Below are 15979 nucleotides of genomic sequence, written 5' to 3'. Positions count from 1 at the left end.
TGTGTATTTTTGATTGTTATTTGTGTTATTTTATCCAAAATTTACGAGGCCCTGATGTACAGGGAGGATATAAGGATATAAAATATATAAGAAAGGATAGAAGAAAAGAGAAAGTTGGTTACCGTTAGATTAAACATCATAACTTGGCCGGAGAATAAGCTGTAAAAAAATATCACAGGTTTCTTCCAAGTTATAAATACTGTTTATTACACCAGAGAAGGAATAATTGGTGCAATTAATTAAAAATCTATAAAACTAGTATGTATTTCGGTGGAAATATAATATTGTTTGTTGGAAAATTATTTAACAGGAATGTTTTTTAAACGATATAAAATTTAAAGGATTGTTGTTTCTTATACCGGGAAAGGGTTTTGTTGGAATATTTATTTAATTTTCATAGTAACTATTAATACTCGCAGGTAAAAAGGCCGGAATGCGCATGGATGTCGTTTACCCCCACAGGTGAGAGGCTCCTCTCTGTTCTGTAACTTTTCAGACACAAGACCTCAAATCACTCCCGGCCTCCGGTCCGAAGAACGTCCCGACAAACTCAGTGCTTCCAAATTCGAAAGTTTTCCAAAATTCCACACATACAGACAGACAGACTCACAAATACAACCGAGAGGCGTCGGGCTTTGCAAAGTGTGCAAAACTAGACTCGGAAGAAGAGGGCGGAAGATGAGGATGAAAGGAGCCGGGGGCATCAATCGGGCGAATCTCACGACGCGACTCTTCTAGTCTCCCTCTTCTCGGCCGATGGAGTAATCGTGCGACGGCGGCCAGAACAGACACCAGTCCCCACTCGCCAGTCGAAAGAGGGAGCCGAGCCCGGCCGGTCACGGATTCGCGGTCACAGTCACACACTCACACACACACACAAACGCGCGCACACACTCAGGACGGAAGAGCGACGGCCCCCAGGCATGACACCGTCAACATGTCAACTCTAAGGATGGCACTCGGAAAGTACACATCACTCTTCAGCCCCCTTCACAACACATCCCTGCAAAACCTCAAGTCGTAAGTACTGACAACTTATCGTCACATTACAAAAACCGACAACCTTGCTAAATTTAACAACTTCATCTTTCGCAGAATCAACTGGATGAATGAGAGGGCAACCTCGGACAAGGCTTACGTACCTACAACTGTTGAACATATAGCAAATGTCATAACTCATGGAGTAAGTACGCTCTAAATTTATCGGTTTGAATGTATAACTGCATATACATGCACAAGACATTTCTTGCATGGACATCTTTCATTCTAAAAATTTTATATCTGAAACAACACTTGTTCAAATGTATATTTGTTTTTATCAAGATCATACTCACATGAAAAAAAAAATCTTTAATCTTAAAAAGAAACCCCACGTTAAACATTGAATGCATTGTTCTTTAAGAAAATTAAATCATCTATCTGTAGTAATTAAAATTTAATAAATTAATTAAAAACCTATAAAATTCTGATATAAATTGACAAACCATACATTAAACAAAATTGTTATTATATCAAATAATAATAAATAAATGAGAACAGATCTTTTTGGCATATTTTAATACAGTACACACATAAGCGGATTCTNCAGGCCTTCTCCCACATAATCCAGCATCCGAAAGTGCGTAAACTGTCATTAACATTTCTAACTTGTTTTTTTTTTTTGGCGTTATGAACTATGCATATTAGCCATGTGACAAATTCGTATATGTGTGTTCAAATTTGGGGGGTTATTGGGAAAAAAGGGCCAGGGGCAACGGTGGGAATCGAACCCACGACCGCGGCGTGAGAGTCTCTCATCTTCTTAATGATCTTACAAAAGAAACTAAATAAGAAGTGAAAGTCTACTTCAAATCCTGATGTAAAAATAATAAATTGATCAACCAGTCATAAACAAAATTGTTATTTTATGAAATAATAATAAATAAGTAAGAATATATTTTTTGGTTGTTTCTGTTACAATCCTCACATGTGAAGTTTCTTCTCAACTACATATTATCCAAAATAAACAATAAAAATTGAAAATCTACTTCAAATCCAGATGTAAAAATAATAAATTGATCAACCAGGCATATAAACTAAATTGTTATTATATGAAATAATAATAAATAAGTAAGAATAGATATTTTTGGTTGTTTCTGTTACAATCCTCACATGTGAAGTTTCTTTTCAACTATTATCCAAAAGAAACTCAATAAAAATTGAAAATCTACTTGAAATTCTGATGTAAAAATAATAAATTGATCAACCAGGCATATAAACTAAATTGTTATTATATGAAATAATAATAAATATGAATAAATATTTTTGGTTGGTTCTATTACAATTCCCACTTGAGAAGTTTCTTCTCAACTATTTTACGAAATAAACAATAAGAATTGAAAACCTACTTAAAATCCTGATTTAAATTTATCAACATGTCAAACGTACATTAAATCAAATTGTTATTATATCAGATTATAATGAATAAGTATGCATAGATCTTATTGGCATATTGTAATGCAGTACGCATATATTAGAGAGATTTCTTTTAACTTATTTAAAAACAAAAACAAAAATCTATATATAAAAAGATAAGAATTGATTTAAAACCAACTTACAATTGTGATATAAATCGATCAACCACACATTATGCCAATTTTTTATATCAAAAATTAATAAATAAGAAGGAATAGATCTTTTTGGCATATTTTTATACAGTGTACATATGTAAGAGGATATATATATTTTTTAATCAGTTAAGGCAACTGAAGAATTGTCCTTGGTGGAGGGGTGGGTAACAAAACAGTAGATTTTAAGAACAAAATTCACTCCATAATCAATATTGCCATAATATGTGCATATAAATATATTTATTATGTATTTAAAAATAAATATATGCACATTTTGAAACATTAAAAAAATGAATATAAAATTATTTTAACCAAGTGTGTAAACATTTTGTATGTATGAAAAAATTTATGTTTTAAAATATTGTGTAATTTTGGTTTGATTTTGAACTTTTTCCTTTACGATAGTTTTTTCTTGATTACATATTAGATGTGTTATTGCACTATAACTCTTTCAATCTCCCTTCCTCAAAAAAAAAATCTCTTTTTTAAGGGCCTCAAAACCTTCAGAGTACAAAAAATTGTCAGGTCACTGAAACTGGAAAAAACGAGAGTAGGTATTTTTGGAATGGAAACAATTTCTTCAAGAGAATAGATCTGATAAGGGAAAAATTAAACAACTTTTTATTTATTTATTTTATTTTGGTAAAGCAGGATGTAATCTTTCCAAAGAACATCGTTCTATGAATGTAATTTAAAAAAATAAGAATAGTCACAGAAAATGTATGTACAATGTCACTGGTTTAAAACATCGAATACAGTTTTCTTTAAAAGAAAAAAAAATCCATAACGTTTTGATCAATTTTTAACCAAATATAAAGAGATTCAGTTTGCTGTTCAGGCACATGAGTGAATATGTATAACAGATTTATTTCTAGTACTACCATACCATAATAAAGTAAACAGACAACCTACTTAAAATCCTGATACAAAAATATAAAAATGGACCAGCCATACATTTAAACATAATCTTTATTTTATGAAATAATAAATAAATAGGAATAGACATTTTTGGTTTGTTCTATTACAATAAACATAAGAGGTTTCTTCTTAATTATTTTACAAAAGAAACTCAATAAGATTCAATGTCACAGTTTAAAAACATTGATAAGTTGTTGATTATTAGTCAAGGAGTCGGCCAGAGAAGAAAAGAGATTAGTTTTTTAATATATTTACTATTATAACTCTCAATGTTTCTTATACTACTATAAGATAAAACAGTTATGAAATTAGATTAGTCTTTAAAGCTATTTTTTAAAAGATGAGGTTTGTTTTTTATATAAAAATTTCCTAGTTTGTTAATGTTTGTACTTTCACTTGAACCTGCATGTATTTTGTAGATATACCCCTGAAGATGGCTCCGAGAGAGCCAAAACATTAGATAATATAATGGCAAATATATTTTTATTAAAAATTGATCTCTTTTCTTCCCTGACCCACTCGACTAACAGTCAACAAAAATGGAATCTTAGAAAAACAGTAGTTCTTAAAAAAAAAAATCCATAACATTCGAATCCATTTCCAACTAAATATCAAGCGATTCTCTGGTATGAAGCACATGTGTGCTTGCATGCACATGCATGAGTGAATATGTATTTTGAATTCCTAGTATTAACAAATGGAAATAGATCAAATTGACAATTTTTTACAATAAAATTTGTACAAAAAAAAGCATATCGCAGTATGTGAAATTTTTGTTTATAAATGTTTTATAATTACGATCTTGAAAATGTTACCACTCATTAATAGAGTGAACTTAGCCTCTTTTCTTTGTACACTTTTACAATTTGGAACATGGACAAATAGATTAATTTGATTTTTATACAAGTTATACATTTTTTTCCCTTCCCCTTATTTTCTCACTTCAAAAAGAACAGATAATACCTTCTAGTGATTAAAATATACAATAAAATTGAGGAATAAATATTCATACTAAACATACATTTTTTATGTACAAAATTATTCATTATTGTATAAATAAAAAACTGCACTCCTGTGTGCCAACAGTACTATTTCTAAATTTTTCTGAGCTGGTCTCAATTCAAGGCAAATGCCAAATTTAAAACGCACATACAACTGCACTTCGATGCATGTCGCATACAAAATAAATTTATATTGTAAAGAAATTTTAACTAATTATTCAGAAATCGTGAGATGCGGTCCAGACCGATTATCGATTAACGGTCACTAATCACCACACATTTCTACACGAGAAATTTTAACTTTAATTATTTCTATATTGTGAGATTTCAAATGCAAAATGCAGACCAACCCAATGAGGAAATTAAACCAAGAAGATGATCAGTAAGGATCACATTATAGGTTCATCAACCCACAAGCCACAGGAGGAAATCACATGATTAAACTTTATTTGGCAAAAACGAAATAGAACCAATCCAGACCCTATTGTTCAAAAATTCTTACCAATAAAAAATCATTATTATAATTTATGTATTACACATAATAATACATATATTATAATATTAATACATTATTAATATTACATTAAACATAATAATTTTTATTTGGCAAAATAATAAATAAGTAGGAACCTATAAAAAAGATTTAAAATGTAATTCAACTCTGATTCTGAAAAGGAATTCTAATCTTAATAAAAACTCAAAAAAAGGTTAAAGGTGAAATCATTTTGCAATCAGTGTTTTGGTGCCATACTTATCAGCGTATTATCTTCTTATTCTAATCTTATAAATTGTTTTCTTTTTGAGATAACTTTGTTAGCAAACAGTAGTTTCCGCGGGTATAACAAATTTATTTAATTTCTGTGGAAGGAATCCTGACTTGGGTTTTCAAAAAAATTATCGACAACTTAGTCCTGACTCTAATTTTATTTAAAAAAAATTATTGTTATAATAAAAAATCAAAACAATAAAGGTTTTTAAAAGGTGAAAGCATTTGTTAATGCGATTTCTCACCATTCGTATCTCTGATATCTCTGCCCTCTATTTTATCTTTCTCTTTTTGTGAAAGTGTTGAAGAATTTTTTTTACTGATAATTACTGATTATTGATTAATATAAGCTCAAATATGCACACACAGGTACATATATATATATATACATGTGTAGAGTTGAGCCTATCACTTCTCACAGTCCAGTTTTTCAGCCTTTGTAATTTTCTATAAATTAATGACTGGCCTTGGGAATCACCCACCTTGGGTGTTGGCGATCCGGGGACAGACCTCTTATCTCCAGCTGCCGAGCAGCCCACATTCGTGCTAATAAATACATTCACTCTCAACACGCTAAAGACACAAAACTATTAGTGTTATATAGTTATATTCCTCCAAAAATCAGAACGAGGCCCCATGCTCAAGCAGAATTATCATATTGGGTGGCATTACTACACGCTCTCTATATGGAGTCAAGGAATGGCATCCTGCATACGCTTTGGCCCAAAAGTAAGTGTTCGTGTGACGACCTCATGGCCTATCCTTAATAGGGTAAAGGTTGACTCTTTTTATATGAGTCACATTTTTTACTTGTTTTTCTTTCTTTGTTTTTAGTTGGGGATGTCCTGGCCTTAGTAATTTCTTTACCTCTGGCTAATAATTGAGCCAATAAATAATGTTTTCTATAAATCAGTTGTCATATAGATGCAATTATACTATAGAACTATAGAAATACCGATAAAATTAGTCTACCTATAGCACCAATACACCCCACACTGAAGATGGCGAGAAGCCACAGACCAACCCATCAAGGATAATCAGACCAGGATCATCAAATTATTACTATTTGCAATATTAATTTACTTTTGCATGCTACATGTGACCGTGCATGTGTTTGTGTTCATGTTTACGGGATGTAATTATATAATCTAGTCTACAGATCTTGACACAGCCGTTAACAGCAATGTTTATCTTTTGTTTATGAAATTTAATTTTAAACAAATATGTATTTTGAAATAATCTTCTTCCTCGTTTTGTTTTAAATAAAATTAAAATAGCAGTTTTTATTATTTAAGTAGAGGAAGAAAGGATAAATATTGTAAATTGTAAATTCTCCTTTATTTATATTTTTGAATATCAAAATAATAGGACAGATATGTCTAAAAATACAATTTGGATAAATATCTGTTATCTTGTTGAATAAGTTCATTAGGACAGAACAAAATAAAGTGAAAGTTTTTTTGAAATTGTGTAGAAGTCAGGCTGAATGTTTTTTCAGCAGTGTTGTAACATTTCAACAAATAACATCCACTCTGTTAAATTTTCTATCATTTGAAAATTATGTCAATTCAAATATTCACAGAATTTTAATAAAGTAAAAATCTTATCTTCAGCCTTTTGAATTATACAAATTGATCACACTTAATTTTATAATTACTGAATTTATAATTTTCAAAACCTCGATTTAATCAAATAAACTCGTTCTATTATCTATATTTAAAATTTAAAAAAGGTTTTTATTAATTTATTATAAAGTTAATATTAACAAATAAAAATAAAAAATCTTTACACGTGTATGTACAAGCACACACTTGTGGTTTGCGAAATAATTAGTATGATCGATTGATTATTAAATGACAGCACTTGTGTGTTTATTACCAGAGTTATTAGTTATAAAAGAGTAATTCAACATTCATGAAAACGGAAAGATTAAAATAGTAACAAAGATAATAAACAGATAAGAACAGCAAAACTCATTATTAACGGCTTAATATTTTCAGCTTTATTAATCGTATATTTTAAGATGTTAACTTCTAAGTGTGTTAATTCAATTAATTAACGTAATTCAAGTCAATTTAGATTAGGTTTTCAGGTTGAATTTTTCAATTTACATCAATTTGCCTTTTAAGAATTGTAAATTTTAAAAAATCGTCTTGCCCAATTTGGTATGGTAATTATATGAATTCAAAATCTATACATTGGCCCATTTGTTATGACACATTTGAATATAAACTCCAAGGTCTATGGGAGAAGATAAAACATACTTCAATGCTTTTTTCAGAAAGAAGTCAATTTGTCTTAAAAGTGAAAGATAAAAATAATATTAAAAATTATGTTTAAAAAACCTGTCAGAATGTTTCTTTTAGAATCACACTTCATGGGGAAAATTATGGCTCTGATTTTAAACTGAACTGACAGATGGATTAACTTTGATAAAATATAATTAGGTACTACAAATTTGATTGGGATACAATGTAGATTTTTATAAGTTTTCATCAGCGTTTTGTTTCGTATTACAAGATCTTTTGATTATCTTCTACTTCAAAGATGCCTTTTGGGAAAATATGTGAATATTTGCCAAAATAGGAGGTGCGATATTTAGCTTTCAAGGCCTAGTTCAAATTAGAACTAGAACTACACATACGACAATTATTATCTTCTATTATTATACCATTGTTGAAAGCGTTTGGTTTCAATAAATCATCTGTGTTAAAAAAAAGTATTTTCGTTTCATCAGATCTTCATTATATTTTTACGCAATGCGTGATGTTATGAAACAGTCTTGAAAATTTTATCACTAGTTAATAGAATTGATTTGAGCCTCTTTTCCACGTACAGTTTTATGGTTTCACGGACATGAACAAATAGATTAAATTGATTACCAAGCCAGTTATACCTTTTTATCCTTCCTTTCTCACTTCTAAAAGAATAGTTAATACCTTCTAGAAATTAAAATACACAATAAATAAAAGTTCATATACATATTCATAATGTTAGATAATACCTTTATATATAGATACAATATATATACATATATAATATAAATTGTTCTTTGTGTAAAAATAAAAAAACTACATTCCTGCCAACAGTACTGTTTCGAAATTCTTCCAAGCTTGTTTAAACTTGCCTAATTTAAAATGCATACACAACTGCACTTTGTTTGTTTCTATTTTATAAGACGGGCGCTAGTGTAAGAATTCAGTTGACCGGATTTTTCTTTGTTTTAAAAGAAATTTCTTAAACGGTTCCAAGCTTGGGGGAGAATCTTTAAAATTATTGAACTTTTATCGATCCAAGTTGCCAACTCAATTATGGACTTTTGACTAAGTCTATTGGGTAACGGCTGGATCAAATTGCAATGTTCATGCAGTTGTGACTGAAATTGCGCTAGCTTGCTGATCTATGTAAACATAGGCACTATCCTGTTGATAAAGCTCAAACTAACTGATAAATTCTTAACACAGTTATTGTTGAAACAAATGTTTTTACTAAAACCTACACATCTCTCTTATTTTTCCAAAAAAGCCCTACCTTGGCTTGGGGTTGCGTGTTTTGCATGTTTTTTAGTTGGAGTATTTCTAGCTTTATTCTTCTCTCCAGAAGATTATAAACAAGGATATTAAGCTATTAAGTCGATCGATGTTTTATCGAGGTATATAACACAAATTGTACTACATCTTTTCAAAATTCATTTACATAGATCCAAAATAATCTAAATGAACCTTTTTTTTATTAGCTTATTGATTATTGATTCATTTATATTAAATGTCATAATGAGAAATAATATTTTTCTTGTAATTCTATCATTGTCCGACTGTTTTGCTTGTCAGACCTGTCAGTTCTTTAGTGGTTGGTCTGTGTTATTTTCTCAATCATGATCTTTAGAAGGAGCTGACAACCTTCCAGCCCTCGTAATAATGTTTCTAAAATTTTCTTTTAGTTTAATTTTAACAGCTCATTGAAATTATATCATAAGAAAAAGTTATCCAATATTGCAAAACCAAAACATGATATTTTTAAAATGTAGATAATGAACCAAGCTTCTTTTAATTTTTTGATAGTTTCCATCCTGATTTTGTGGATCAGTTTCCATCCATAATAAGTTGATGGGTATGAACTTAATTGTCTTTTCCACAATAAACATTTTGTCAGACGCGTTTCAATGACTATTGTTAATTAAAGTAGTTTGTTGGTTTTTTACATAGTTATAAGTTTACAAACTGTCAAACTACTTTAATTAACGAACATCACTGAAGATGGTTTATATTAGACCAAAATGCGTCTGACATAATAATTACCTATTGTGGAAAAGACGATGATTTACTTCCTGCCCATCAATATAATGAGTACAAGCTTATAAAATAAAAAGTAAAGTCAAATAATTCCTGTCCTATGGGAGGACTAACATCCAAAAACCCTTTGGGTATTGTGCACAAGGGGTCAAACCACATAAATTTTTCATACTATAAACATTAAATACTACAGGCTTTGCTGGGGGGGGGGATTCAAACCCAGAACCACTAGCTTGGCAAATAAGAATCAGACACCCTAACCACTCGGCCACTGGCCTGCTGAAGAGTGTTTGAAGATTCAGCCTGTCCTTGAACAGAATGAAAAAGGTACAGCTACCTTTGGACGTCACCACTGTGATGCTAAAAATGCAATAAAAAAACACAACTAAAAATACTAAAATAAAATATCATCAGATCTGAATCGTAGAAGAGGTATCATCCTCACCTGATTGAAAATAGGCCATGCGAGGCAAGACACATTGACCTTTACTTTTTGCCCAAAGCACGTGTTTGAGAACGAGAAAATTTGCTCGATGTGTCCCACTTAATTGAAAGGTGTCATTACTTGGCTCTATATAGAGAGTGTGTAGTAATGCCACCTGATATGAGAATTTTGAATATTTGAATCCCCTGTTCCAATTTTTGAAAAGAACAGGACTGTTTTATTGAATATAGTACACTTGGTTGATATCTCATTTTGTGTTTTGTGATTAAATGTATTTGTTAGCGTGAATGAATAGTGTGAGGGCTGATAGTATTATACTGAGCATCCAATAAACCCTCAATTAGATTAGTGGTAAAGTGAAGGAAAGAATCTATTGAAGAATGAATAAGAATATGACTGTATCTAGCATTAAAAACTGCATGTGTTTGGGCTGGATTTGACCCAAACTGCCAAAACCTGAAGTAGCTTGGCATGAAAAGTCTTAAATAACTTGTATTCACAGAATTGAGCTTACATAAATCTGTTACCTTACACAGATTACAGGAATAAGTTATTTCTAGGTGTTATTATTCTAGAAATTTAACCTATTTACAATTGACTTATAATATTTATCAGATAGCCTCGCTTAAATATAATTACAATTAATTTTCAGGTTTGGGTCCTACCGAGTGCCTATGGAAGCTATGAACTACTCGCACGTTCTTCGAGCTGGTCTCACTTCTGGGCAGCAGTTGTGTACGGAATTTCCCTATTTCTTTGCTTCACCGTTTCAACGATATTCCATTCTGTATTTTATTGCGGGAACAACAGGTTTATATTACATTTATTACATTTATACTGTGATGTTATTTATTGTATTTTGTTTATATTACAAGACCCCTGAAGGAGATTTTGCATAGGGGTGATAGGGCAATGATCTATGTTTTTATAGCAGCCTCCTACTTTCCCTGGCTAGTTTTGCAACCGCTACCGACTGACACGGTGCCAGCTCATCTGTGGTGGATTGTATGGGTGAGTGAACATTAACAAAGTTCCAGCGGGTTTCAAGCGTTTAAGTATTGATCCTGCTGTGAGCCTTTTATGATAAAATTATTAGCACAAGTGGTGACGTAACTACCACCTATGATTCAATTTGTCCTAATTGGCTCACAAAGAAGATATTTTGAACCAATTTTTATGCCAGCTGCCTTCTAAAAAGAAAAAATTATCTTTCAATTGCAATTGACAAGAATTTTGATGCACTATTTTAGTTTTTTATTTAATATCTACTAGTTCTTGATTCAAATCAATTATATTTCTAATGTATTATATATTTGACTAGAGAGAAATATTGTATGCACCGAAAAACTAAATTTTTATCATGCCCAGATGAAAAATCTCTAGAAGAAAAGTTCAACTTTATAATACTCTTCACTATTTAAAAAAAAAATCAAAAGGCGTCAATGAACACCAGGCAGGGAGTGGATTTAAAGATAAATTAAAATTACATTAGATAAGAACAATAAAAAAAAAAATTTTTTTGGACAAATTCTACATATTAAAATTGAAGTGTTAGGCATTGTTGAATCTAAGAGTTATTTTTGTAGTAGTAAAACTAATAATATTTAAACCCGGGATTTTTGAAGCTTTTCTATATAATATATCACTTAAAAGATATCCGTTATCGTTGCAATCAATTTGATAATTTTGATACCCTATTGTTCCGATCAAAGTCATTATTCTTTTATAATATCAACAGTGATAATCATAAGAGGCTCTTGTGTTGAATTTTATTTGACATTCTTAACAACTTAAACAATCGCAACTACGAAAGTTATGTAATTTTTATTTATTCAGTTTTCGTATTTGTGGTTCAGAATTGAACAAAATTTAAAATACCCATCCGTGGGCTTTATTTATTCATATACAATTAATACTATTGAGTTTAGTTTGATAATTTTTTTTCTGATAAGAACAATCAAGCTGACATGGTGATATACTACTTAAAATTGATTATCTAATCGAATCTTTTTTTTTTTTTTTTTGTAAAGTATTTCTTTTACTAATGCTTTCACACTGACAAGTGGAGGCTATGGTCGTGGGATCACCAATTATTTCAATTAAACTTTTTTCTGGCTCCAGGCTTCCTAGAGCTAATTTCGCTATACCATATATAAATTTATATTTTTCGATGTACTAACATCCTTTAAAATTTCATTAAAATTGAGAGAGAGCCAGGAGCAGTAGCAGTATTGTGAACGTAATTTGTGATCATTTTACACCTTAAAAAAAAAAATTTTCTTCACTCCTGAGGCCTATTGGACGTAACCCTCGGACACGTGTCTCATATTTTTCGACCTAGTATCATTTAAAAAGTTTCGTTGAAATTGGTGGCCCCCATGACTGTCCTAGCCTCACCTTGTATGTTTATTTTAAATTCAACAAATTCAAAACAACAGGAAAACATATGCAATGACTTTTCAGAAATTGGACAAAGAATTAGTCCACAATACCATTGCTTAATTTTAAATGAACATAAAAATCCCTTAGTGCCAAATAATGATACATAATCACTATATATATGAAGGAAAAATACAAATTCATCAAATTACAATTTTAATTTATTATGTGGGTTTCTCTCAGATTACTGGTTTAAAGTGATAACCAGCCATGATTTCTTAAGCATCATGCAGGTAATGGTGTTCCACAAGGAAGTATCCTACTAAGACCAGACTTCTACACAATCTTCACTGCTTCTAACACATGCCACATACATTGGGATGGGGATAGGGATAAAAGAGGCGACTACAAGGCCTTCTGCACCCCAACCTGAATAAATCTATTGTACTCCCCTGTTTTTTACACCTAACTGGCTAGCTTCAAGTTGTTAATCAACCTCCATAGCCTTGTCAGCAGCTCCTTAGTGTAGGATCTTGCTTTGACTTTCCTGTTCTAGTTGCAAGAATCTGCATCTACATAGACGTTCACAAAAACATAAAATGCGATCTCCTCTTCCTGGAGTATCTGCACAGTGTTTCTTCTATCTGTACTCCATTGGATGTTCTTTCTTAAGTGGCAATGTCCTCTCAGGAGTCCAACCAGGATCCTGGTTCAGTGGGGTTGCCTTCCAGTAAATCCTTTGTGGACATCCCTTCTATGAATCCCTTGGCGTGCTTCATGTCTGTGATATTGCCCACCAGGTTTTGGACTTTTTTGAGATGTATTCTCTTTTGTGGCTAAATGCTAGGCCACAGAAGAGTTCAGGACCTAGAGAGTCCGTGTTGGCTCCATCTTTGGCCAACATGTCAACCTTTTCATTGCCAGGGACCCATGTCAGAGTTAGGTCATTGGTGTTGCTGACTTTTGCCAGGGCCTCCACATATGTTGACAACACTGCTATCCTTTGCACATACTCTGACCTTATTCTAGCGACAAAAGCAATCCAAGAACACTTAAGCTTTATTACCGACTAATGCACTCCTGTGGGGGATCAAGTTACAAACAAAAAGCCGATTTGGCGTTTGTGCTCAGACAAAATTGCCTAGTGGCTACTAGTGCCCATAAACAAGGTAATCCATCTCCAAATTTTGGGCTGTATCCGTCTTTGTTCATTTCAGGTCATAGTTTATATAACAATTTTTTAAAGAAAAATCTCATTTAACATAGGTTTTCTTTATAAACAAAAGTTTTCCAACAGTGTTCTTTTTGTCACACAGATTTCCATAATTCATCAGTTTGGTTTCAGATCCCTTTGTCGATATCCTCAGCTCTAGAAAATAAGCAATATTGCTGAGCTCTATTTCTGGACATTACTGAAGCATTTGACTAAGTACAGCACCACGGTCTGCTTTTCAAGTTAAAAGTATCCTCCCTTACATCTACTATCCCAGTCCTTCTTGGATTGCTGGTTTACAGAGAAAATCAGCTCCAGTTTTTCATATATCATATCATTAATGATGTTCCACAAGGTATCTTAGGACACTTGTTACTCATTTCAACACACAAATCTTCACTTATTATATCGCACCTTATACTAGGAATAGAACCAATACAAGAACCTAAACCTAATTACCAACTGGTGCTCATTGGTGGTTAAACTATTTCAGACCTGCCCACCTGTGCATATAAACAAGTTAATCCTTCCAACTAACCATGTTTGCTACCTTGGTTTTTATTTGGGTAGCATATATCTCATACTTTAAAAAAATGTACAACTCAGTCTCCTACTTTGACTGAAACTCTGAGCATACTGCTTATAAAGCACTTCAACATCCAATGAATCCAATCTTTTCAATACAGAGTCCGCTGCATCCTCAACACTCCCTTCTACACCACCAACCTATCTGATCACCTTTCAAACCAAGCATCCCTCCACATTTGACCCACTAGCCCAAGCTTTTTCCTCAACCCTCATCCTTACGATCCTCCATGCTGTCTAAAACGGCAATGACATCGTGACTTCCTAACCTAATCACAACAAAATAACAAAGTTCCAGCACTGGCTGTCTTTTCTCCTAACCATGTCATGTTTTGATACTGTCAGATTTATGCATATATACATATGTGCTAGCTCAATGTATATTTTTTAATTGATTTGTTTCAGGTGCTTGCATTTTTAGGAATCACCTATCAACAAATTTTTCACGAAAAGTACAAATCACTCGAGACATTCTTTTACGTTTTAATGGGATTGGGCCCGTCTATCATTGTTATGCATTACAATGTAAGTCCTCAACATTTTTTAAGTTTTGATTGAAATTAACGCCTCATTTTGTTGTATGCTTTCAGGCAATGGGCCCCGGCGAAGAGGCATTGAAACTAGGAGGTTTGCTATATATTCTAGGTGTAATATTCTTTAAGTCTGATGGTAAAATACCATGCGCCCATGCCATCTGGCATCTGTTTGTTGCCTGTGCTGCTGGCATTCACTACTTTGCCATTCTCAATCATTTATACAGTTAAACAAAAAGACACCCCTTATGACAAAACAAAACCAATAGAAAATAGAACACAAGCTAACATGTTTCTAAATGACATTTTTTATGTTTTTAATTGTTTTTTTAGTAACCGTTTTGCTCATTTTATTTTATATTTTTATATTTATTTTTTAATAGATTAGGTAAAATTAAGATAGTTAATCAAATTACTGTAAGAAAATTTGTATCACTTTTTATTTCATAATTTTTTAGACTGTAGAAATTATAGAGCTTCCATCCATTTTAGTACCCTCTGCAATTATCGGTATATTGAATTTTTTTAAATTCTTTGTTTATGCCAAAACAAGTCTCTTTAAGCCAAATGAATTCTTTTGATATTTGTTAAATTTGCGGCTTCTGTCTTTTTAAAACCAAAAATTTTATTCCTCTGCGTGTAGTATTCTCATATGGTATACAATAAACTATGCCATATTGTTTAAAAGTATTACAAGACGAGCAAGTAAATTATTTATCTGTGATCAAATGCTAATTGTCTCCAATCGATATATGTTCAAATTATCCATATAGAATAAGCCTTAAATGACAATATTTTGTTTTTCTTTACTTTCAGAACTATGAATATCTTTATCCCCTTTAGTGTACTTAAAAAAAACTCGTTCTGATAAATTACTGCAATAAGAATTGTGTTAATAGTTCGATGTTAACTTTTAATGTTGTTATTCGGTGTTTGTGATAAATTTAATCGTATTTACATATACAGTACCCATGTCTTATAAAGTAGTCACATGAGTCTATTTATAATACTAAGAAATTGACATATAGGAGAAATGTATTTTGATGAATTATGAGTAATTAGAGGTTTATAATTAAGAAGAATGTTTGACCACCCTAGGAGATTGCTTACTCTGACAATTTTTTTTCTACAAAAATTAAACAGAAAATTTATAAAATTTTGCAATATGAAAAAAAATTCATTGCAAAATGCTTAAAATCCAAAACAAAAAATTGAGAAACTGACAAAAAATTGTTATT

At 31.5% G+C, this 15979-nt stretch overlaps 1 protein-coding gene across 1 annotated transcript; it reads left to right on the top strand.

Moving 5' to 3' along the window:
- Positions 1 to 484: 484 nt before the first annotated feature.
- Positions 485 to 15046, top strand: LOC106674143 (monocyte to macrophage differentiation factor). Its single transcript, XM_014406690.2, has 6 exons — positions 485 to 1020; positions 1096 to 1183; positions 10684 to 10841; positions 10907 to 11042; positions 14614 to 14733; positions 14799 to 15046. Exons 1-6 carry the CDS (start codon positions 938 to 940, stop codon positions 14970 to 14972), a joined length of 759 nt encoding a protein of 252 aa, XP_014262176.1. The 5' UTR covers positions 485 to 937; the 3' UTR covers positions 14973 to 15046.
- The last annotated feature ends 933 nt before the right edge of the window (positions 15047 to 15979 follow it).

This window comes from Cimex lectularius, unplaced genomic scaffold (genome assembly GCF_000648675.2).
Source record: "Cimex lectularius strain Harlan isolate CLEC.00 unplaced genomic scaffold, Clec_2.1 scaffold1, whole genome shotgun sequence".
NCBI classification, from domain to species: Eukaryota; Metazoa; Arthropoda; class Insecta; order Hemiptera; family Cimicidae; genus Cimex; species Cimex lectularius.
Note: the sequence above shows the minus strand (reverse complement) of the source record. Positions and strands in the feature narration are given on the sequence as shown.